Consider the following 18,157-nt stretch of genomic DNA (forward strand, 5'->3'; position numbering starts at 1 on the left):
TTTTACGAATTTATCTAATGTCACATAATTCCGTAATTATATGCCATATTCAGTCGTAATGAAATCAGGAGAGATTTTCTTGCAAGTTTTAGAAAAGAAGCGGACAAACTGCCGCGTTAAATGGAAATCGCATAATATTAATTGTAAAGATACGATAAGATAAGAATAATCGATAAAGTATTAATTTTTTAAAATTCTGAATCACCAGTGGCGCGTGTCCTTTTTTCTTTCTTTTTTTTTTTTTTGCGAATTTACCAAACGTCACATAATCCCGTAATTGTTCGAAATTGCGTCTCGTGTCCGAGCGACATTTCGAAAATTACTCCGAGAAAGAAAAAAAAACGCGAGATCCCGAAATGATGGCACAAAGTCGACGGGATATCCTGTCTAGCCTCGTCCATTTATGTCGGAGGAAACGTAAGGTCAACATATTCGGGTTTATCTGCACGGGATGTATATCATTTCGGGTAGTAAGGCGACGCGCGTGCGAGAAGAGGAGCCGAAAGAGGAAGTAGCGGGAAAGAGAAATATACGGGAACGGGTGAAAGCCAGAAACGCGCTGCCACAAAATAACAGACGTGGCGTGTCACTACCCACCGTGACACGGCATCATGCACTGCATTTCGTGAATTTTCACATCCGGCGCATTGTGCGAAACGGCATACCGTGGCGCGTCCGCGTCGTCCGGGGCCCTTAAATTATCTGCGGAAGTCGCGGCACCGAATTCTCCATCGATTATCTCGCTCTCATGCTGGGGGTCCCTTGCGATTTTATACCACGGTAATTTCATTAATAAAAATTTATTTGGCAATTATAAAAGCGACGATAAAAAAAAAGAGCATTATTAATATTATTTACCGATATCGTAATATCACACGAAACATCCTAGATTCATGTTTTAGCTTATCTTCATCTATTCATGATATTAGAATAAAAAGTGTAAAAACCTTTCTACGATAAGCCATTAGTGATAAATTAGAAGTCAGGAGTTAGAAATTGACCAATCATAATCGATTATTCTTCTTATTGTTACGTTTGACTGTGATTGTTCAATTTCTTACTCCTGATTTATTACTAATGGCTTATTGTGGAAAGCCCCTAACATTTGATGTAAGAACACAAGGTAACATTGTACATAATGACGCTTGAATTGATTTGAGACCAATCTCTGATTGACGGTAAATTTCTAATGACGGGTTTGTATTGGTTTTTCAGATTTGAGGCCGATTTCTAATTGAATCATGAGAGTTTGAACACTTGACTGCGCATCCACGAAAATGTTACACCTATACTCCGATTCTGTAATTTTTAATGACAGTTTGTTAGCACTGTTATTAAAACAACTATCGTTGCGCAGCTTTTTCACCATGTATAATACTTGCGCAATAACAGTCTAACGATATCGACACTATCATTAAGAGTTACATAATCGCACCTCAGGTATTCTTACAACACGAATTTAGTCTTAATTTTGTCTTGTTTAATAAGATAATTGAATCATGAAATTTTTACAATACATTGGATGATACATTGAAAATTCAATGATGGAGATATAGGAAATCAGACATGCTTTGCCATCTGTTGAGCTCTGATTCAACCTTGTGTGACGACAACGAATGATATGATCATTTCGTATATGCCAATATATAAAATAGAAAGTTAATGGAATTAATTACTTGCTTTTTGTATATATATATTTTTTAGAATTTTATAAATGTGATTTGCGAATTATCATATATTCTTATAAAAGCACACTTAAATGAGATAAGCTTATCTTTCTAGATAATCATTAGAAGATAATTCATGGTTCGCATTTTATCCTACGATGGTCAGGCAGACAGTTACCTAAAATCTTTTAAAAATTAGTCATATTTTTTAAATTTCTTTTATGGCTCAAAATCTATTTACAGTTTTGCTACAACAAAATGTCTTTCAATTTAGACTCGATGTGTGTTTAAAAATTTATAACAAAATTGCGAATTAAAAATAACCTTTGCATAATAACAACGGAAAATCTTTTTATCTTACGTCAACAAAATATGAAGTATCTTATTGTTATCATTTTTTAGTATCTTTATAATTAAATTTCGGAAAGAAAAGCTGCTACGTGTTAATTAAAAAAATAAACTTAAATTACGGAATCCTAGTAATATAATTTACACATTTAATTTCTTTAAAAAAATCGATATGATAATGTGCAAATAGTCATATATTACACACGTGAAGAATTGGTTGTCAACTCACAGGCAATCTCATATAAGATTATAGATCATTATAGATTATTAATCGCGCATTTGCTCTACTTATGTTTCTTTCATTTGTTAATCCAGAATTGTTTAGCCGTTAATTTAGTGAAATAAATTTTTCTGCCCACATTTATAACTCAACAAAAACATGAAAGATTTACTGATGTATGGCTGCGGTCGATTTGGACGCTCACGCGCTTTAAGCGCTTGTAATCATCATTTTATCTTTCTCGTTCATTAGACGTAAAATAAGAATAGAAGTACTGAAAAGTGCTGAAAGCGTCCAAATCCACCGCAGCCTATATATTCCGCGAAATTATAAATGTGAATTGTAAAATTTAATATCTTGAGAAATATCATTTAAGATCTTTAAACCTTTGTCGAATGGCAATCGTCTTGAAATAAGATCATTTGCAGCTTCTCCATACAAAACTACGTATATATACATACATATCGTGATATTGTGTAAATCCCGCTATCAAATAAAGTACGGAGCAAAACCGAGAAGAGCAGAGTAGCTCTTCTCAGAATGCAAATCGCGAGTCGAATGTAATTTATGAAAAATCCGTGGGCTGGGTCAAAACGAAATTGCTGTTGGTCGCACGATCGTTTTATTGCTTTTTCCCAACGAACCATTTAACGTGGCGGATAAAACGATCTCATCGAATTAAATTGCTAAACTGTAAACGGATAGTGCAAGCTTGTTTTTTAATGAACTCGTCTCACACTTTTTTCTGCTCGAACGAAAGTACTTCTGAGATTTAACTACTATATCTAAAAGTGAAGATATAACTAAAAGTAAGGATAAAAATAGAAACGCGATAGTGCATATACAGATTCTATATAGCAACTGCATTCGATAGCGGATGCACTTATCCACTTCTCGACACTTCTGAAGGATTCGGTCCACTTCAACTCAAACTCGATAGATTCCAACTCGACAGTCTTAAGCTTGACGACGAAGTCGTTCCGTTTTTTTTCATCTGCAACGAATTCGAAGCACACAAAAACACAAGCAAACATAAGGCCTGTTTTTTTTTGGCTAAACTTTTGCACCAGTTCATCTTTCTTCTTTTTCTCTCCAGGAGGAAAGAAGAGGAAGAAAGAAACTTAGCGCAAAAGTTCAACTAAAAAGAACAGGCCTATTATAAGGGATAAGAATATCTGCTTTCTGGACAAACAGAATTCTGTGAATTATACACTATATTTGTCGTCACTAAATTTGACAGTTTGCTCTAGATATTAGGAAACAAAAGCAAGCAGAGATCAGCAACGAAAACGTTTGCGCATTTCCCGTGAGATTAGACATATAAATGACTTTATTACACGTCATCTCAATGTGTCACTTGGGAATTGCAGTCAAGTGCATATCTGCAAGCGTTAGCAACTTTGTCGGTATGAAGTTTGTCTCATTTAGCGAATTAACTTAATATTTCACGAGTAATCGACAAACTGCTTAAAACCAAATGCAAAGACGTTATTATTTTATACCAGCTTAACCTCCGTAAACTTTGCCCATATTTCTTTTCTTAATTAAAAGTGTTCGCAATTTATTATTCTTTATTGTTCTTTTTATTATTTTTTATGGAGAATTACTTAGAAGATGAAAGATAATTTTTGTAAGCAAGAAGCTTTGGAAATTAACCAAAAAAAATATATAAAATAAAATTATCAGATCTCTAATATATGCTATAGTACGCGCGATGTTTAACAATCCTTCTCTTTCAGCAGTTGGTCTACGTGGAATGCTCATTGAATTGCGTGATTCGCGTTCAAAATGCAATTGCACTATTGCTGTCGGCACGCTGAAAGTCAAATTACGGTTTTATTTTGCTAATGTGATCGTCAATGATAATCAACCGCGCGAGATCAAAGAAATTGAAATTTTCGCTCATGCATCACAATTTTTATCATTCCGCGCATACGAATTTAAAACAGAGTTCGCGTAAGAAAATAATACTTCATCTTGAATTTAAGAAAGCTGAATCTCATAATTTCATGTTATATATGTAACAACTTTATTTATATGTATAAAAAGTAGAATACACACAATAAATTCGTTTCTATAGCAACGTCTCTTATTCTAAAGTTGGTTCTCCGCTGTAGCTCCGTTTTTGCATATCTTGAGTATTTACGTTAATATTTTTAAACTTACGAATAAGCAGCATAGCGATGTAATATTAGAAAATATGGAAATTCTATGTAAAATATGAAAATTTCTCGAAATATAAAGAAAAAAGTCTAAAAAAGTTATGAGGTAGAGAATATAAAAAAGATATGAATTTCACATTCGAATCGTATGTAATAAATGTGTGTTGCGTTTTAGTATAACAACATTTTAAAATTATATATGAATTTTAGAGAGAGTTAATATTTCTACTGTGCTACGCAAATTTTAGTTATCTGTAAAATCTAACGCATTGCATGAATCATAAATTTCATATTTATTAATTTTAGAAGGATTAATATTTTTATTGTGCGACGTATTTTAATTATTTATAAAATCCAGCGCATACCCCCATGAATTGTTAATTTTATATATAATTTATTAGTATATATTCATATAATATAATTTATCAATATTATGAAAGATATAATTTTATATTTACGATCTGTATTTTCTTCTCAATCTAACCGCATTTTCCCGTGCACAATTACGATCTGTCCTAAGCAGTACATATTACTTATGTTACATTTGGAGCCACAGAGTAATGCGTTCCATTATGACTACCACCCGCATGCATTTCTCGTTCGTGTTTGTTCTCTCGTTGTTCCAAACCGATCGCACGATGATGGAACTATTTATTCTGTGAAAGACGTTTTCCGGTTAGAATAACTTGTTCGTCTCATCGACGTCCCATAAGAACGAGTTAATTTTATCCTTGCTATTATTAGCGTGTCTAATCAAGAATATTACGTAATCAAATCGTATAGATAGTAATTCCGCTAATCAAGAATCTCAGACCGCTTTTTTTGACAATTTCTTTATCTCTTTTTTGAATATTTGAATAGGAATCGTAAATCTACCGTTTTAGGCGACAAGAGATAAATTAATAATCGATAAATCGACCGATTCGACTAGCTAAACGAGGCTCATTTTGCCGATTAAACGAATTTGCACGAGCGGATCTTGTTAATAACCTGACGATCGTAAACTACCTTTCCCCCATGAGTCAATATACCATACATTTTGAATTACGATTTTAGCTCTCAAACGAGAAATCGCAGAACGTTGTAGGTGGTCAATATTACGTTACAAAGTGTTCTTACATTTTTTTGGAATATTCAAGAAGCGATAACATAAGAAAAACTAATTTGAAGTAGCAAAACTACATCCTTAATCCACTAGGGGCGAGTGTTACCTGTTAAATTCATAACGTTAAATTATATCCAATTTAAATTATTTTAAATCATTCCTAGATTACTAATATTCCTACTCAAAATCATTAATTTAACTAGAATAAACAATTTAAGGAATTGAACAATTTAATTCAAGGAAATGTATTAAATTTGACTCAAGTTTAGTTCATTATTTACTAAGGTCCACAACTCACGGTTAACTCTTAACCAAGGTTTAACTTGTGTGTGTGTGTTTCTCATCTCTATCCAATTCTATAAAATAGGAAAGAAATAATCAATGAGTTAAACCTCAGTTAAGACGGTTAACGGAGTGAAACTGGATCTAAGTGCATACGTTAATATGAACATTGGTTACTTTAAAATAACTGCTGTGTGCCTACTGATAATGAAAGAAATGTTTTGTACATACCAACCATAATTTGATATGTGAATTACAAAAACTTTCTCATTTTTTAATTTAGAATATGTATCCTAATTAAAATTTAATTATTTTTTTTATTAAAAAATTGTGTTCTAATCAAAATTTGGAATAATTAGAACATTCCTCTTAGTATAAAAAATGGATTAATTTATATTTTGCAACGTATAAAATTAAGTTAAAAATAACAAAATATTATTTAATCTAAGGGATGAGATTAATAAGAATTGATAATATGATTTACTATTACTAACTATCCATTTGCTATATACAAGATCATAATTATCTACTTTAATTTATTTAGAATTATTCGAATATATATATGTATATATATATATATAACTATGGTACACACTAATGTGGAAAATGTGTAAAAACGATAATATATATAATGTTACTATTTCCATATATCTCTTATTAATTATTTTAATTAAGTCATCATCTTTACGTGACATTACCTTTACGCACTCTTGCATAATGATGTTACATCATAATCGTATTATAATATTAATATTTAAAAGATTATCATAATCAATAAATAGCTTGGCTTTTTAGTTACCTGTTATATTAAATAAATGTTATATAATTGATCAATTAACAACATATGTCTTAAATGAATAATCAATAAGAGAAATTAGGTAAACATTATCTTTTTTGCGCTTTCTGAACCTTCTTGTAAATTTTGCAGTTATGTTTTGATACATATACATAAGTATTCTAAATGTATAATCCACCCAATGGCGGACGGAAATGTTATGAAAATGTTCAAAGACTTTCGATTTTAGCGAAATGTAGCGTTAAAAGATTTTTTTGGTCGTTCATTCTGAATCCGGAACCCAAATTGGAGAATTCAAAATGGCTGAACCAATATGGTGGACGAAAATGCTACACGGAGAAAAATAATTTAGAGATGGATACCTTCTAAGACAAGTAAAAATATTCTGGCTATTTTTACCGAATTTGTATGATAAATTTTATTTACCTAAAAGTAAAAATACCGGAGATTTAAGATAAAAAGTACATTATGATTATAGTACATCATTTCAAGTGATTATTATCTTATAGTAAGATAAATTATACTTTCAGTAAAGTAAATTATACTTACAGTAAAGTAAATCGTACTATTTTCAAGATTGACGAGCACAAACAACTCTTGGAACTTTTATTTATTTTACTATGCAGTAAAGTAAATTTTGTCAATGCTAAAGAAAAAATTGTTATCAATAAAGTAAGAATGATTATTATACGACAATCTCATTTACCAGAAATGTAAAGAAAATTTTACATAAGTATCCCTATATGAACATAATTCCATAAAGTTTACTAGAATTCTAGTGTATAATACTGTACATTTTTCTCCGTGTAAAAGTCGCCCGATTTCGACGAAATGTAGCATAGAGAGTTTCCGCGGATTCCGAATCCGAATTTAAAATTTTAAATAAAAAATGTTTGATTCAATATCGATGGATTTGCTAAAAACTTTCTAAAATTACAAAATATTTATAAAATTATAATTTTATTATAAAACAATGATTACATTTTTAAGGGAAAAAATATATTGAATTCTCTGATTTTTTCAATAAATAGTTATTTTGTATATGTAAATATTTTGAACGATATGTATCACGATTGAATACGTATAAAAACTACGACATGCATGTTGCGATAAAAGTATGTTACATGCACTAAGCATTTTGTTTTCATAAAATGTATATATATATATATATATATAATACATTTTTTATAATCATACCGAGTATTTATGCGTTACTTTTAGTATTAATATTCTTTTTATATAAAAAGAAAAAATTTTATGAAAAGCTTATATAGGTACCATATCATGTGCAAAATTGGAATTACATTTAGTTTAATAATTTATGTGTGTGTATAACTGCAAAGTCAAAATTTATGTTATAATCATGTTGTCACATTAATATATTAAAATATATATTTTGCGATTTAATTATCATAGACAAATCTGATATATCTATGAGCATATAAAAATATGTTGCAAAAGGATCATATTTACAATTAGAATAGATTATTAAAAAAATCTGAATACTTTCTGCATATTCATTTTATTATTACTATTATTGTGAAACAGATACGGCATATATGGTACTGTTTTATATAGAAAGATAAAATAAAATTCATAAAAGATTAATAAAGTCACAAATTAAGATCAAATATTACATCAAATTTATGTATAAATCACATTTGCCATATAATTGTGATAATTCAATATAAGTTTTGTAATTATTTTTTTTTTTAAGTTTTAAAGTCAGAAGTGTGTGCTTGTGTGTGTGTGTGTGTTATATAAAAAAGTAAAGTAGTTTTCATTAAAAACATAATTTAACGCGTAAATATATCGACAATGAAATATCTTTTTTTCATCTTAAGTAAAAGAAAAAAATTGAAATCTCATGGTGGCATTCTAATGAGGGCTCTTTAATGTACCAAAATACTAATAATATCACGCGTAATTAATAATCGATTAACTTATTATCATAATCACATTGGGGGAAACCTCTAATTAATTTTACATCTTAATTTATTTATATTCCAAATTTTCAACACGTGTCGACGAAAGCATCGAACCGTGACGCAGTACCCAACCATACATTGTCATATATCAAATGCATCACGCTGGTATTTCATCTACTCGCTTATATCTACGTTATGTCCGCGATGGCTATTTGTTTCGAGTACCCGCCAACGCAGTTTCGCGAGCATTATTAAAATGGGCTATCATATAATTTGCATGGCGACAATAGCGTAAGGCGACGCCCTGAAAAGGAGCCGCGCGATAAACGGTAATAACGGCAGTTCTTGATATGAAGGGAAAGAGAAAGTCGAGGATATCTCCTTGGGTTCGAGGATGTATGGATGAGATAGATAGTGAGAAAAATACGAAGAAAAAAAGGAAAGACGAGAAAAATGCAGGAATGCGAGAGATAAAAAAGCAATGGAAGACATTATTATTTGACCATCCTGCTCTTTATCATCGTGTACGCAATGTATGTCCGTCGACATGTATTTTCACTCTTTGAGCACGTACGCGACATTTCCAATCTTTGAACGCAAAACATGTGGAATTTACATGTAAAAAAATCGCCTTTTTAGCATAATTATTAAAATGATTATCAAAAATACACTAACTGACTTTGTCTGATAGCGAAAAATATGTAATGTCGATAGCGAAAAGTAAGATTATAGTATCAAAAAAATTAAATACCTGCAAGTTAAACAAACTTATCATTATTTAACGAGCTTAAATAATATAAATATTCTATTGTATATATATTTTTGAATATAAATTTCGGAGCTATTCAAGCCTGGTTGTGGTTCGCTTACGCCAATTCTTATATTATAAACTTTTTTCACAAATACAAACGTTTTAACCTTTAATAAGGTCCTCCTCAGTGAAATAATTTAAATTACAGTTACATACAATATGATAACCTATATCCTCCCATTCGAAGTACAATAAAATCGTTTTTCACAACATGTAGACCTTTAAGTGATCTGCTGTATGATATCCTGTGTAATTATATTATTCTTTATCCACCAATGTATACCAATCGGATGTAGATTCGTTGTATAAATAAATCTAATCAACAGAGAAACTCATGGCTCCTAATTTCTTCCGTTAAAAGATTTATCCAACAACTTAAAAATGTATAATCTCTCACATTGTCGACTCAATATGTAATGAATACATAATTTATGGAGGAGGATCTTATTAAAGGTTGAAACGCGCGTTTGTATTTGTGAAAGAAGTTTGTAATATAAGAAGTGGTGTAAGCGAACTAGCCAGGCTCGAATAGCTCCGAAATTTATATTCAAATTTAATTTATATTTAATTGAGCCAATAAATATAGGAATTTAATATTATATTTATTTTTCTATCATATTCTAGAATAATTTAAGAATAAAATTAAGTTCGAAAAAAGTACGAAGTTTTTTATTTTCAAATGGTAAAGAGCTTGCAATTCTTTCAATGAAATATTTATATAGGGAGATTGTCCTCGTAAAATATATAGTGTAAGAATGGCAACCTGAATCCACTCGCATCTCGAGGAGGAACAAACAGTGCAGTTGTATTCGTGGCAAATTGGATATTTCTTCGTAGACACGTTGTGACGAGAAACAGATCGTATCTGTATACATCGATCCTTCGTAGGTCTTACTATGTAAACAGATGCAACAATCGACCCCACAAATTGCGTATCGCAGTAATATTATATACATTTTTTTAAAGAAATGACAGGTTTAGGTCGATTATAGCAGCGGCAGGGAAATCGAATATACTTATTACCGAAATCATCAGTGTGCAAATGAAATTGAATATATCATTATGGTCATCAGTATGCAAATGAAAGATAAGGCTCAATCCATAGATTATTAATACAAATCGCTTATCTTGTAATAAACGATTAATTCGACGATTAATTCGATTTCTAATGAAAATATTCATTGTGTATTATATAATTATACTTAAAGATTCATTGCGAATTGAAATGTATAATGTGCTCAGCTTGGCTCAATAGGTTGACATAAGTTTTATTTTCGATGCAAATACTTGCGTCAGTATCGGATGTAGGAATCAAACGACTCGAGCTTTATATCGAAAATTGATGACACGAACGTGACTAACGACTAGTGACGCGATATTTTCTCTAGCCTGTTTTCATTTCCTCCGTTTTTTTCCTTTCTTTCGTACTCGTCAACTCGTCTCTTCCGTTTGTCTAATGACTTGCCTAATTTTACCGCCATTTTCTTTTACTACACGGAGAGAATTTTCTTTTAAAATTTACCCTGAAAATATGGTGATTGTGGTACAATACAACATTTTAAAGATTTTTACCATGCACTTCAGTAAAATTGATCAAACTTATTTTATACTTTATTGTAGTTTTATTAATATGAATGAGAGAGATTTATATTAAAATTCTTCGAAATACACAATGTTGTCCCACGATTGTCATATTTTCAGGGTAAATTCTAAGAAAAAATTCTCTCTGTGTACATAATGTATTGCTAAATGATTCGGAATAATTTCGAACGGGTTAGCGCGTGACGCATTCGTTACCTTCAATGATCGATATGCTTCGGATTCCTCAATGCAATACGCTGAAATAAGTTACACAGACGTAAATCGGATATTTTGCGTGGTCGATCATGACCTACGATGCGAGATAATTTACGTTAGCTGATCAAAGAGAAACACTACGTGGCCTGCATTTCGGATGGTTTGCATTTCTCGTATCTTGTTTCTAAAGCGGCTCCTAAAACTAATATCACTTAGAGAAGGTAATGATTGAAATTCGAAATTACGGTTTAGTCAGTCCCATAGTTGAAAGTGCGAACCTCCACGTTTGCTGCTCATCACCGTAGTTGATTTTGGATTGTATTTCGTGAAACAGATTTAGATCGTTTAACTCTTCATCACATTTGGAAATTATTTGGAGAGCAAATCCTAAATAACAATTAATTTAAGAACATTTAATTACTAAAAATTTAAAGAAAAATACGTAGTATATTTTTTATTTTATTAAATCCCTACTTTTGATATTTTATTTTTACGCATCTATTTTTGCACTTGATTCTTACATATCTTTTCTTATTTCGCTAATTTGATTTGTGTGTGTGTGTGTGTGTGTGTGTATGTGAGAGAGAGAGAGAGAGAGAGAGAGAGAGAGAGAGAGAGAGAGAGAGAGAGAGAGAGAGAGAGAGAGTTTTTTTATTAAAAATATTTATTAATTCTGAAAGCATTTATTTAGAGGAAAAGGTGTACATATAGTACCTCGTTTATATAGGAAATATTTAATAGATAATATTTAATCTTTACACGGAGAGAATTTTTTAGAATTTACCCAAGAACATATGACAGACGTGGGACAACATTGTATTTCGAAGAATTTTAATGTAAAGCTCTCTCATTCATTAATAAAACTACAATAAAGTATAAAATAAGTTTTACTGAAGTGCATGGTAAAAGTCTTTTAAATATTATATTGTACCACAACTACTATATTTTCAGGATAAAAGAAAATTCTCTCCGTGTAATAGTAATATTTAATCTTTAACAATCGATATTTAAAACTTAAGGATTACGTTCGTGAAGTGTTGTTCAATCAATTTTAGATTCAAAATTATGAAACATTTATTATTTAGGACATTATTTCTAAAAATATGACAACACTGCATAATGACTCGAAGAGGAACGGAGTGGTAATGTGGCTTTCCACAAATATAGATTTAAAAAATTGGTTTTGTTAAAAAAAAATAGTATTTTTACAAAATTATGAAAAAAGTAAAATATTGCAGAACATATGCAAATCTATATACATACACATAACTTCTTCCACATATTATAGGCTGCTCAGTACTAAAAATCTATAGTATTTATGTTATATACATATAACATAAACTATAGATTAACAGTACCTAGAGCTACAATCAATTTATGGAATAATTATTTTGACATGAAAATCTCGAAAAGGAGGCCACCAGCAATCAATACGCTTAGGGAGAGCCACATTAGCAAAATGGTATGCTATTTAACTTTATAACTGCGTAACTCCATATATATATACACCCAAATAAAATGTTAAATGATAAACAACACAATAAATTCAAATATATTCGTGTAATAATATATACGTTCAAGTTTAAGAAGAATGAGGAAGTAGTCCTCAAAGAATGTTATTAAATACTGAAACGTATCTTAAAAACATTTCAGAATGCTTGAAAGTAAAAATGCGTAATAATAAATGCTGACAGAGGCGGCGATCTGTATGTGGAATGGTGGAGGACTCCACACATGAGAATTTGATATATGTGGAATTTCCAGACATATCGAGCTACAGCTAACCTTTAATTTTTAACGAGTAAAGGCATATTTTTACGAGCCGCTCAAAATCCGCCGTTTCTGCTAGTCGAGCTTATGAATGAATTTCTAAATACAAATAACATTCGACGAACTACATTCGCAATAAAGAAATAAAAAATAGCAAAATAAGTATTCGTATACTTTATTCATTTTTTGTTTGTTATTGTATATTATAAGTGTAGATCTCTTCGTTTGAACTTTTTTTTCAGACGTCTTCACACGCATCCCCCAGAACTCGGACTCATTTCACACATGCAAAAAATTTACTCCGCCGCCCCTGAATGCTGACTATATATATTGTGTATTGACATATTAGCGTCATGGTGTAACGGCGAGCAACTGAACCAATAATTCCATAAATAATAAGTAATAACTACAGAACACTTCACCTAATAAAGGAGATATTAATGATATATATACTAGCCGTAATATCATCTCTTTTACTAAAAAAAAATATTTAAAAAGTATTACGTCAGAGCTTTTGGAAGTAATGATAAATAATTATCGTTATTATCATTTTATACGTTGCAATATTTTTTTTTGTAAGCGAAAGGGTACCGAGTATAAAGATACATTTTTCGTTCAGTGCGCATAATATCGCGTGCGAAAAAGAATCGATCATATCCTCGTACAACTTACGTGCCCCATCGATGCTTTCCCAGCGAATTGCCAGGTAATCTATCAAGGAGCGACTCCTCACGCGAAAGTTTTCAGGGCCAAGCACCTGTGGAATACACCCATACCTAGAAATCCCAACGACAACCTCGTCGTTGGTACTTCGCGGCGAGATACGAATTCGCCACAGATCGTGGGTGGTCGCCGTTATCTCCGGGGACGGAAGAGGAGAAAACGTTGTGACCGAGGTACACGGGTACGTTTGATTGGACGAGAATGCTTTGGCGGCGAATCGGCGGCGGGGTGGGAACCACCGTCCCGGGGGTGGGGACGTGCATACGGTGCGAGGGGGTAAGAGAGTCGCAAAGTCACGGGCTTATATAAACGCGCGGCGAACCGTTCGCCTTCACAGAGTATCAACCGTCGCTGGACGACACACCACCATCCCCATAAAGATTCTCCGGCAGGCTCGCTTTTGTCAGCTACCTGGCCTTCATCAGTGACAAGGTACACATCGTATCCATTTTTCCCTTTTACGCGTGGTAATCTCGTCATTTTAAGAAACGTCTCGCAAGTGTTATCGATAGTTTTCGTCGTATACAGATTTTTAGAAAAAATTACAGCTTTTTGCAATGTAAAACCGTTAAAGTATTAATAATCTCTAAACTGTAAACGATCTTCGAATTGTGCACCAAATGATGAATGCAAGTTAAGTAACTTCTGAAAGTAATGTCTCTTTTTAAAAAGAGATGTAAAATATAATTCGCGTATTGGATCGACGAGAATAAATCAATTAAGAGAACTAAATAAATAATTTTGATCAAAGCTTAGTGTTCAAATATTTCAAAGTAAATTTGTATTCAATTATGTAAATCGCGCGCCGAAATTTTTTTCAGTCTTAAAATGTAATCATAAATAAAACTAGAGCGGTAATAAGACATATTATAAATTAACAAGCAATTTTTAATCATTTTGGTACTAATAAGAATTTTAGAAGGATATTAATTATTTGATTTGCTACTCTAAGTATTTTAAGAACTGAAAATGATTCAATTTATTATGAAATAAATAATAAAGAATAATTTAATTTATTACGAAAAATATTATCTCAGCCAGGATTCGAATCCGAATAAAATATGATGTCTTCAATTTATTTTTATTAATAAAATAGAGATAAAATGGAGAGAAAATCTCATCGTTGTCTCAAGTTTGTTTTAAAGACTTCTTAGAAAGATATCTAAAGTTAGTTTTGTCGCAACAACGCAATGGTAGCAAAAGCAATCTTTCAAATCGGATGACAAATTGCACGCATAACCCTTACAGTTACAGGAGTAACTTCGCGCTTGTATGATTATCCAGTAGTAAATTCTAGCACTATGTTTCTCAGTAGTAAGACCCCGCATTGCCACAGACAGTAGTAAGACTCCATGTTACGATGAACAGTAATAACTTCCCGCAGTTTGTCAGTAGAAGTTATTGCGGATATTTGGAGAACCCCCTCGTATAATTCTCGTATATTCTCTAACATAAACAGGATAATTCACGATTATAGTTTTGAAATTGGAACTAAATCGACTTTATTCGTGTGGAGAAAGGAATTGATTGAAACAAATTTTCTGAAAAATTCAGGACTTGGATAAAATTTTATAGAAAATTACGTTTAACTGTAATAACTTTCCATACAGTTTGTCAACTCGTAGAAGTTACTGTGGATATTTAGAGAACCTCTCGTATATCTCTAGTACGAACAAGATAATTCTATAACTATATTACTACTATAATTTTGAAATTGGAACTAAAACTTTATTCATGTGGTGAAAAAAATTGATTAAAACAAATTTTCTAAAAGAATTCAGGACTTAAATAAAATTTTATAGAAATTTATAGAACGGAATATTTTACAAATAATTAAATATTAAACATAAACACGTATTTAAAACATTCGGTTTCATTATTTAGTCTTCGAGGGATTATTACGTTTGCTTTATTATAGATAATAAATTTTTTATTATGACAAATAAAAAGATTACTTGGAAATGGGAAAAAAGAATCTACTGATTGCTGCTTTTGACACTTGAAAATAAGAGTATATTCTGGATAATATTTAACAATGAATAAGAGGCAAAACAAATAATTTCATCGCGAAGAAATTATTTAGGTCGATAAACATCGCAGAATGATTTGCACGGAACTTCACAAACTCGACTGCGTAAATTCTTCCGAAGTTTGACGAACTACGTTTGTTTAAAAGCCTCAAGGTGCTTGTCAAAAAGGTGAAAGTAATAAAAACACAAGGTGCGGGAGAAGACTTCATTTTAATCAAATTGAATATCGTATCAAATCCATTCATCCAAAAAGCTTGTACTGATTATGATACAATTAAATAATGAAAATTTATTGTTTGTTTTTAAAAATTAAATGGACTTTCTCTTCCCCCGTCGGAGAGATAATACGGAACTTTATCGTTAAGAAATTTTATTATCATTTAATGCAAAATATGAGAGAATTTATATGACTTTATAAGTTATAAGATCTTCCTCGAAATTTTTTAAAGGAAAAAGCGATTTCAAATTCATGAGAAAAATTTTTGCCGCGAAATTGATACAGGATATACTGAAGCATCTTGTGTTAATGCATAATTTTCGATCTAGATGGAATTTCATCACAAAATGCTCATTATCAACGTTTATTCTATGCTCGAACACGATCGTGGTCGAGAGGGCACATGACGTATGTATAGCTTGTAACAGCAAAAGGATTAATTGTTGACAGATAAAGCACCTAATGAGGCACATGCACCGCAATAACCAATCGTGATTCCGCAATGCTATTGCCAGCAAGCGAAGAAAAAGTCCGATGCGTATTTCGATACAAAACACAAAACCGCATCGAACGCATTATGATAATTTGCAATCGATTAATATCTAATTACAGCCCCCGGACATTATCACGAACGGGCGTGGAATTATACGCACGGTGAGATTACCCTGCAATACGTATCCTCGTAATTTCCTCAATTGCACGATTGATTAATAGGCCAATTAATCAATCGTTTGAATTGCACGTAATTACTTAAAAATTAGCATCACTGGAAAGTTTCTTAATAAGCAGTTTACCAAATAATTCAGAAAGCTACTTGAAAAACAAAGTAATTTATAAATTTGTCAAATATAAGAAAGAATTCCATATTTGGTGCGGAGATTTTAATAAGATTTAATTTTAATAATATACAGTTTTAATAATATTCAAATAATATATATAGTTTTGAGATACTTATTAGTATCATTAAATACTTATTAGCATCTCATTAAATTTAATATGTGATTATTATTATTTTGACTTTAGTTTATGATTGCGTTTTAAATTCGACAAATCAAATTGGTTTATAGTACAATTTATAGAAATGAAAAATGTATTTAAAAAAGTTGAGTATTATTAAGCATCAAGATCCGCTTCAACTGAATATAGGATTTTTTTCTCTTAAATTATATTAACTTATTGATCCATTTTTTATTTGATTCACATAGTATTACATTTGTTATCCAATTTTACAAAAGCAAAACGAATTCACGACACAACAACGCATATTTTTATACAAGCGGTAAAAGCCTGTTGGCACGCAACTTCATGTGTTTTCGTCCAAAACTTTTACAAGTTTGTAGTAACACGAAAAGCACTTAAGGTTCCTTCCGCAAATTGGAAAGCCAGTTTCATTAGCGTGAAGATGAAAGAAAGAAAGGAAGAAAAATTGTGAAATTAGGCGTTCTAAAAGCTTCGATGCGAATCATTTAATTGTTAACCGATAACAAATTTCACACTTTAATTCATATTAAATATTCTGTGTGTTATTTTATATTTTTAATTTAATTAACACATTTCTATAATCTTTTATTTGTTGGAAAATATCTAAATTTTTCATGAAATTTTCTATAGCTACTATATTCAAAAAAATGTGTTAATGACACTTTTAGATCTGAAATGAATCATAAACAATGACTAAAATGTTATTATTTTTAAATATGATGATTTCTGAACTTTATAATACTTGTATTATTTAAATCCATTAATTTCTAATTAAATTGAACAAATAATTCTCTTGAAAACATATTGAGAGAATGAAATATATGGTTTATATTAATTTATAATATTATTAAAAAATTACAATTTTTTTTTAACATTTCCTATTATCCTAAATCGAGACGTGTTTTATGGCTTGATTAAATTTAAAAAAAGGAAAGGTGATAATTGAAAGAAATGTGCTGAGCATCGGAAAGTCGAAGTTTGAAAAGGCTGAATTTTGTTGCGGTAGCTTATAATAGCTTTATAATAATTGATCAAATATTTACGCACAATGGTTTGCGTGCGGCAATGTAAGTAAATATTTTACGATTGACTTTAGATAGAGACTTTACACAGTAAAAAAGAAAATGTTAATTTTAACATTTTTTACATGTCCCAGGAGATCCACTCTAAATTTTAAGTTAAAGTAACTCATTCGTCTTGTGTTATTTATTAATGAACTAGTAATGTTAAATAATTGACACAATACTTTACATTTATATTTGTTATTTTGACTTTAAGGGTGATTTAAAACTAACATATAAAATAAGTATAGAGTACATA

General features: G+C 30.8%; 1 protein-coding gene across 1 annotated transcript in view; it reads left to right on the top strand.

The window, feature by feature from the left end:
* The first annotated feature begins 451 nt into the window (after positions 1–451).
* The window catches only part of Dh31 (diuretic hormone class 2), a 38,148-nt gene continuing 20,442 nt past the window's right edge, over positions 452–18,157 (top strand). The window contains 7 exon segments of the mRNA XM_018502159.1: positions 452–613; positions 616–710; positions 13,506–13,552; positions 13,555–13,782; positions 13,947–13,984; positions 13,987–14,021; positions 14,023–14,041. Of these exon segments, the coding sequence (XP_018357661.1) occupies positions 452–613; positions 616–710; positions 13,506–13,552; positions 13,555–13,782; positions 13,947–13,984; positions 13,987–14,021; positions 14,023–14,041 (624 nt within the window).

Source organism: Trachymyrmex cornetzi, unplaced genomic scaffold (genome assembly GCF_001594075.2).
Source record: "Trachymyrmex cornetzi isolate Tcor2-1 unplaced genomic scaffold, Tcor1.1 scaffold147, whole genome shotgun sequence".
Classification (NCBI taxonomy): domain Eukaryota; kingdom Metazoa; phylum Arthropoda; class Insecta; order Hymenoptera; family Formicidae; genus Trachymyrmex; species Trachymyrmex cornetzi.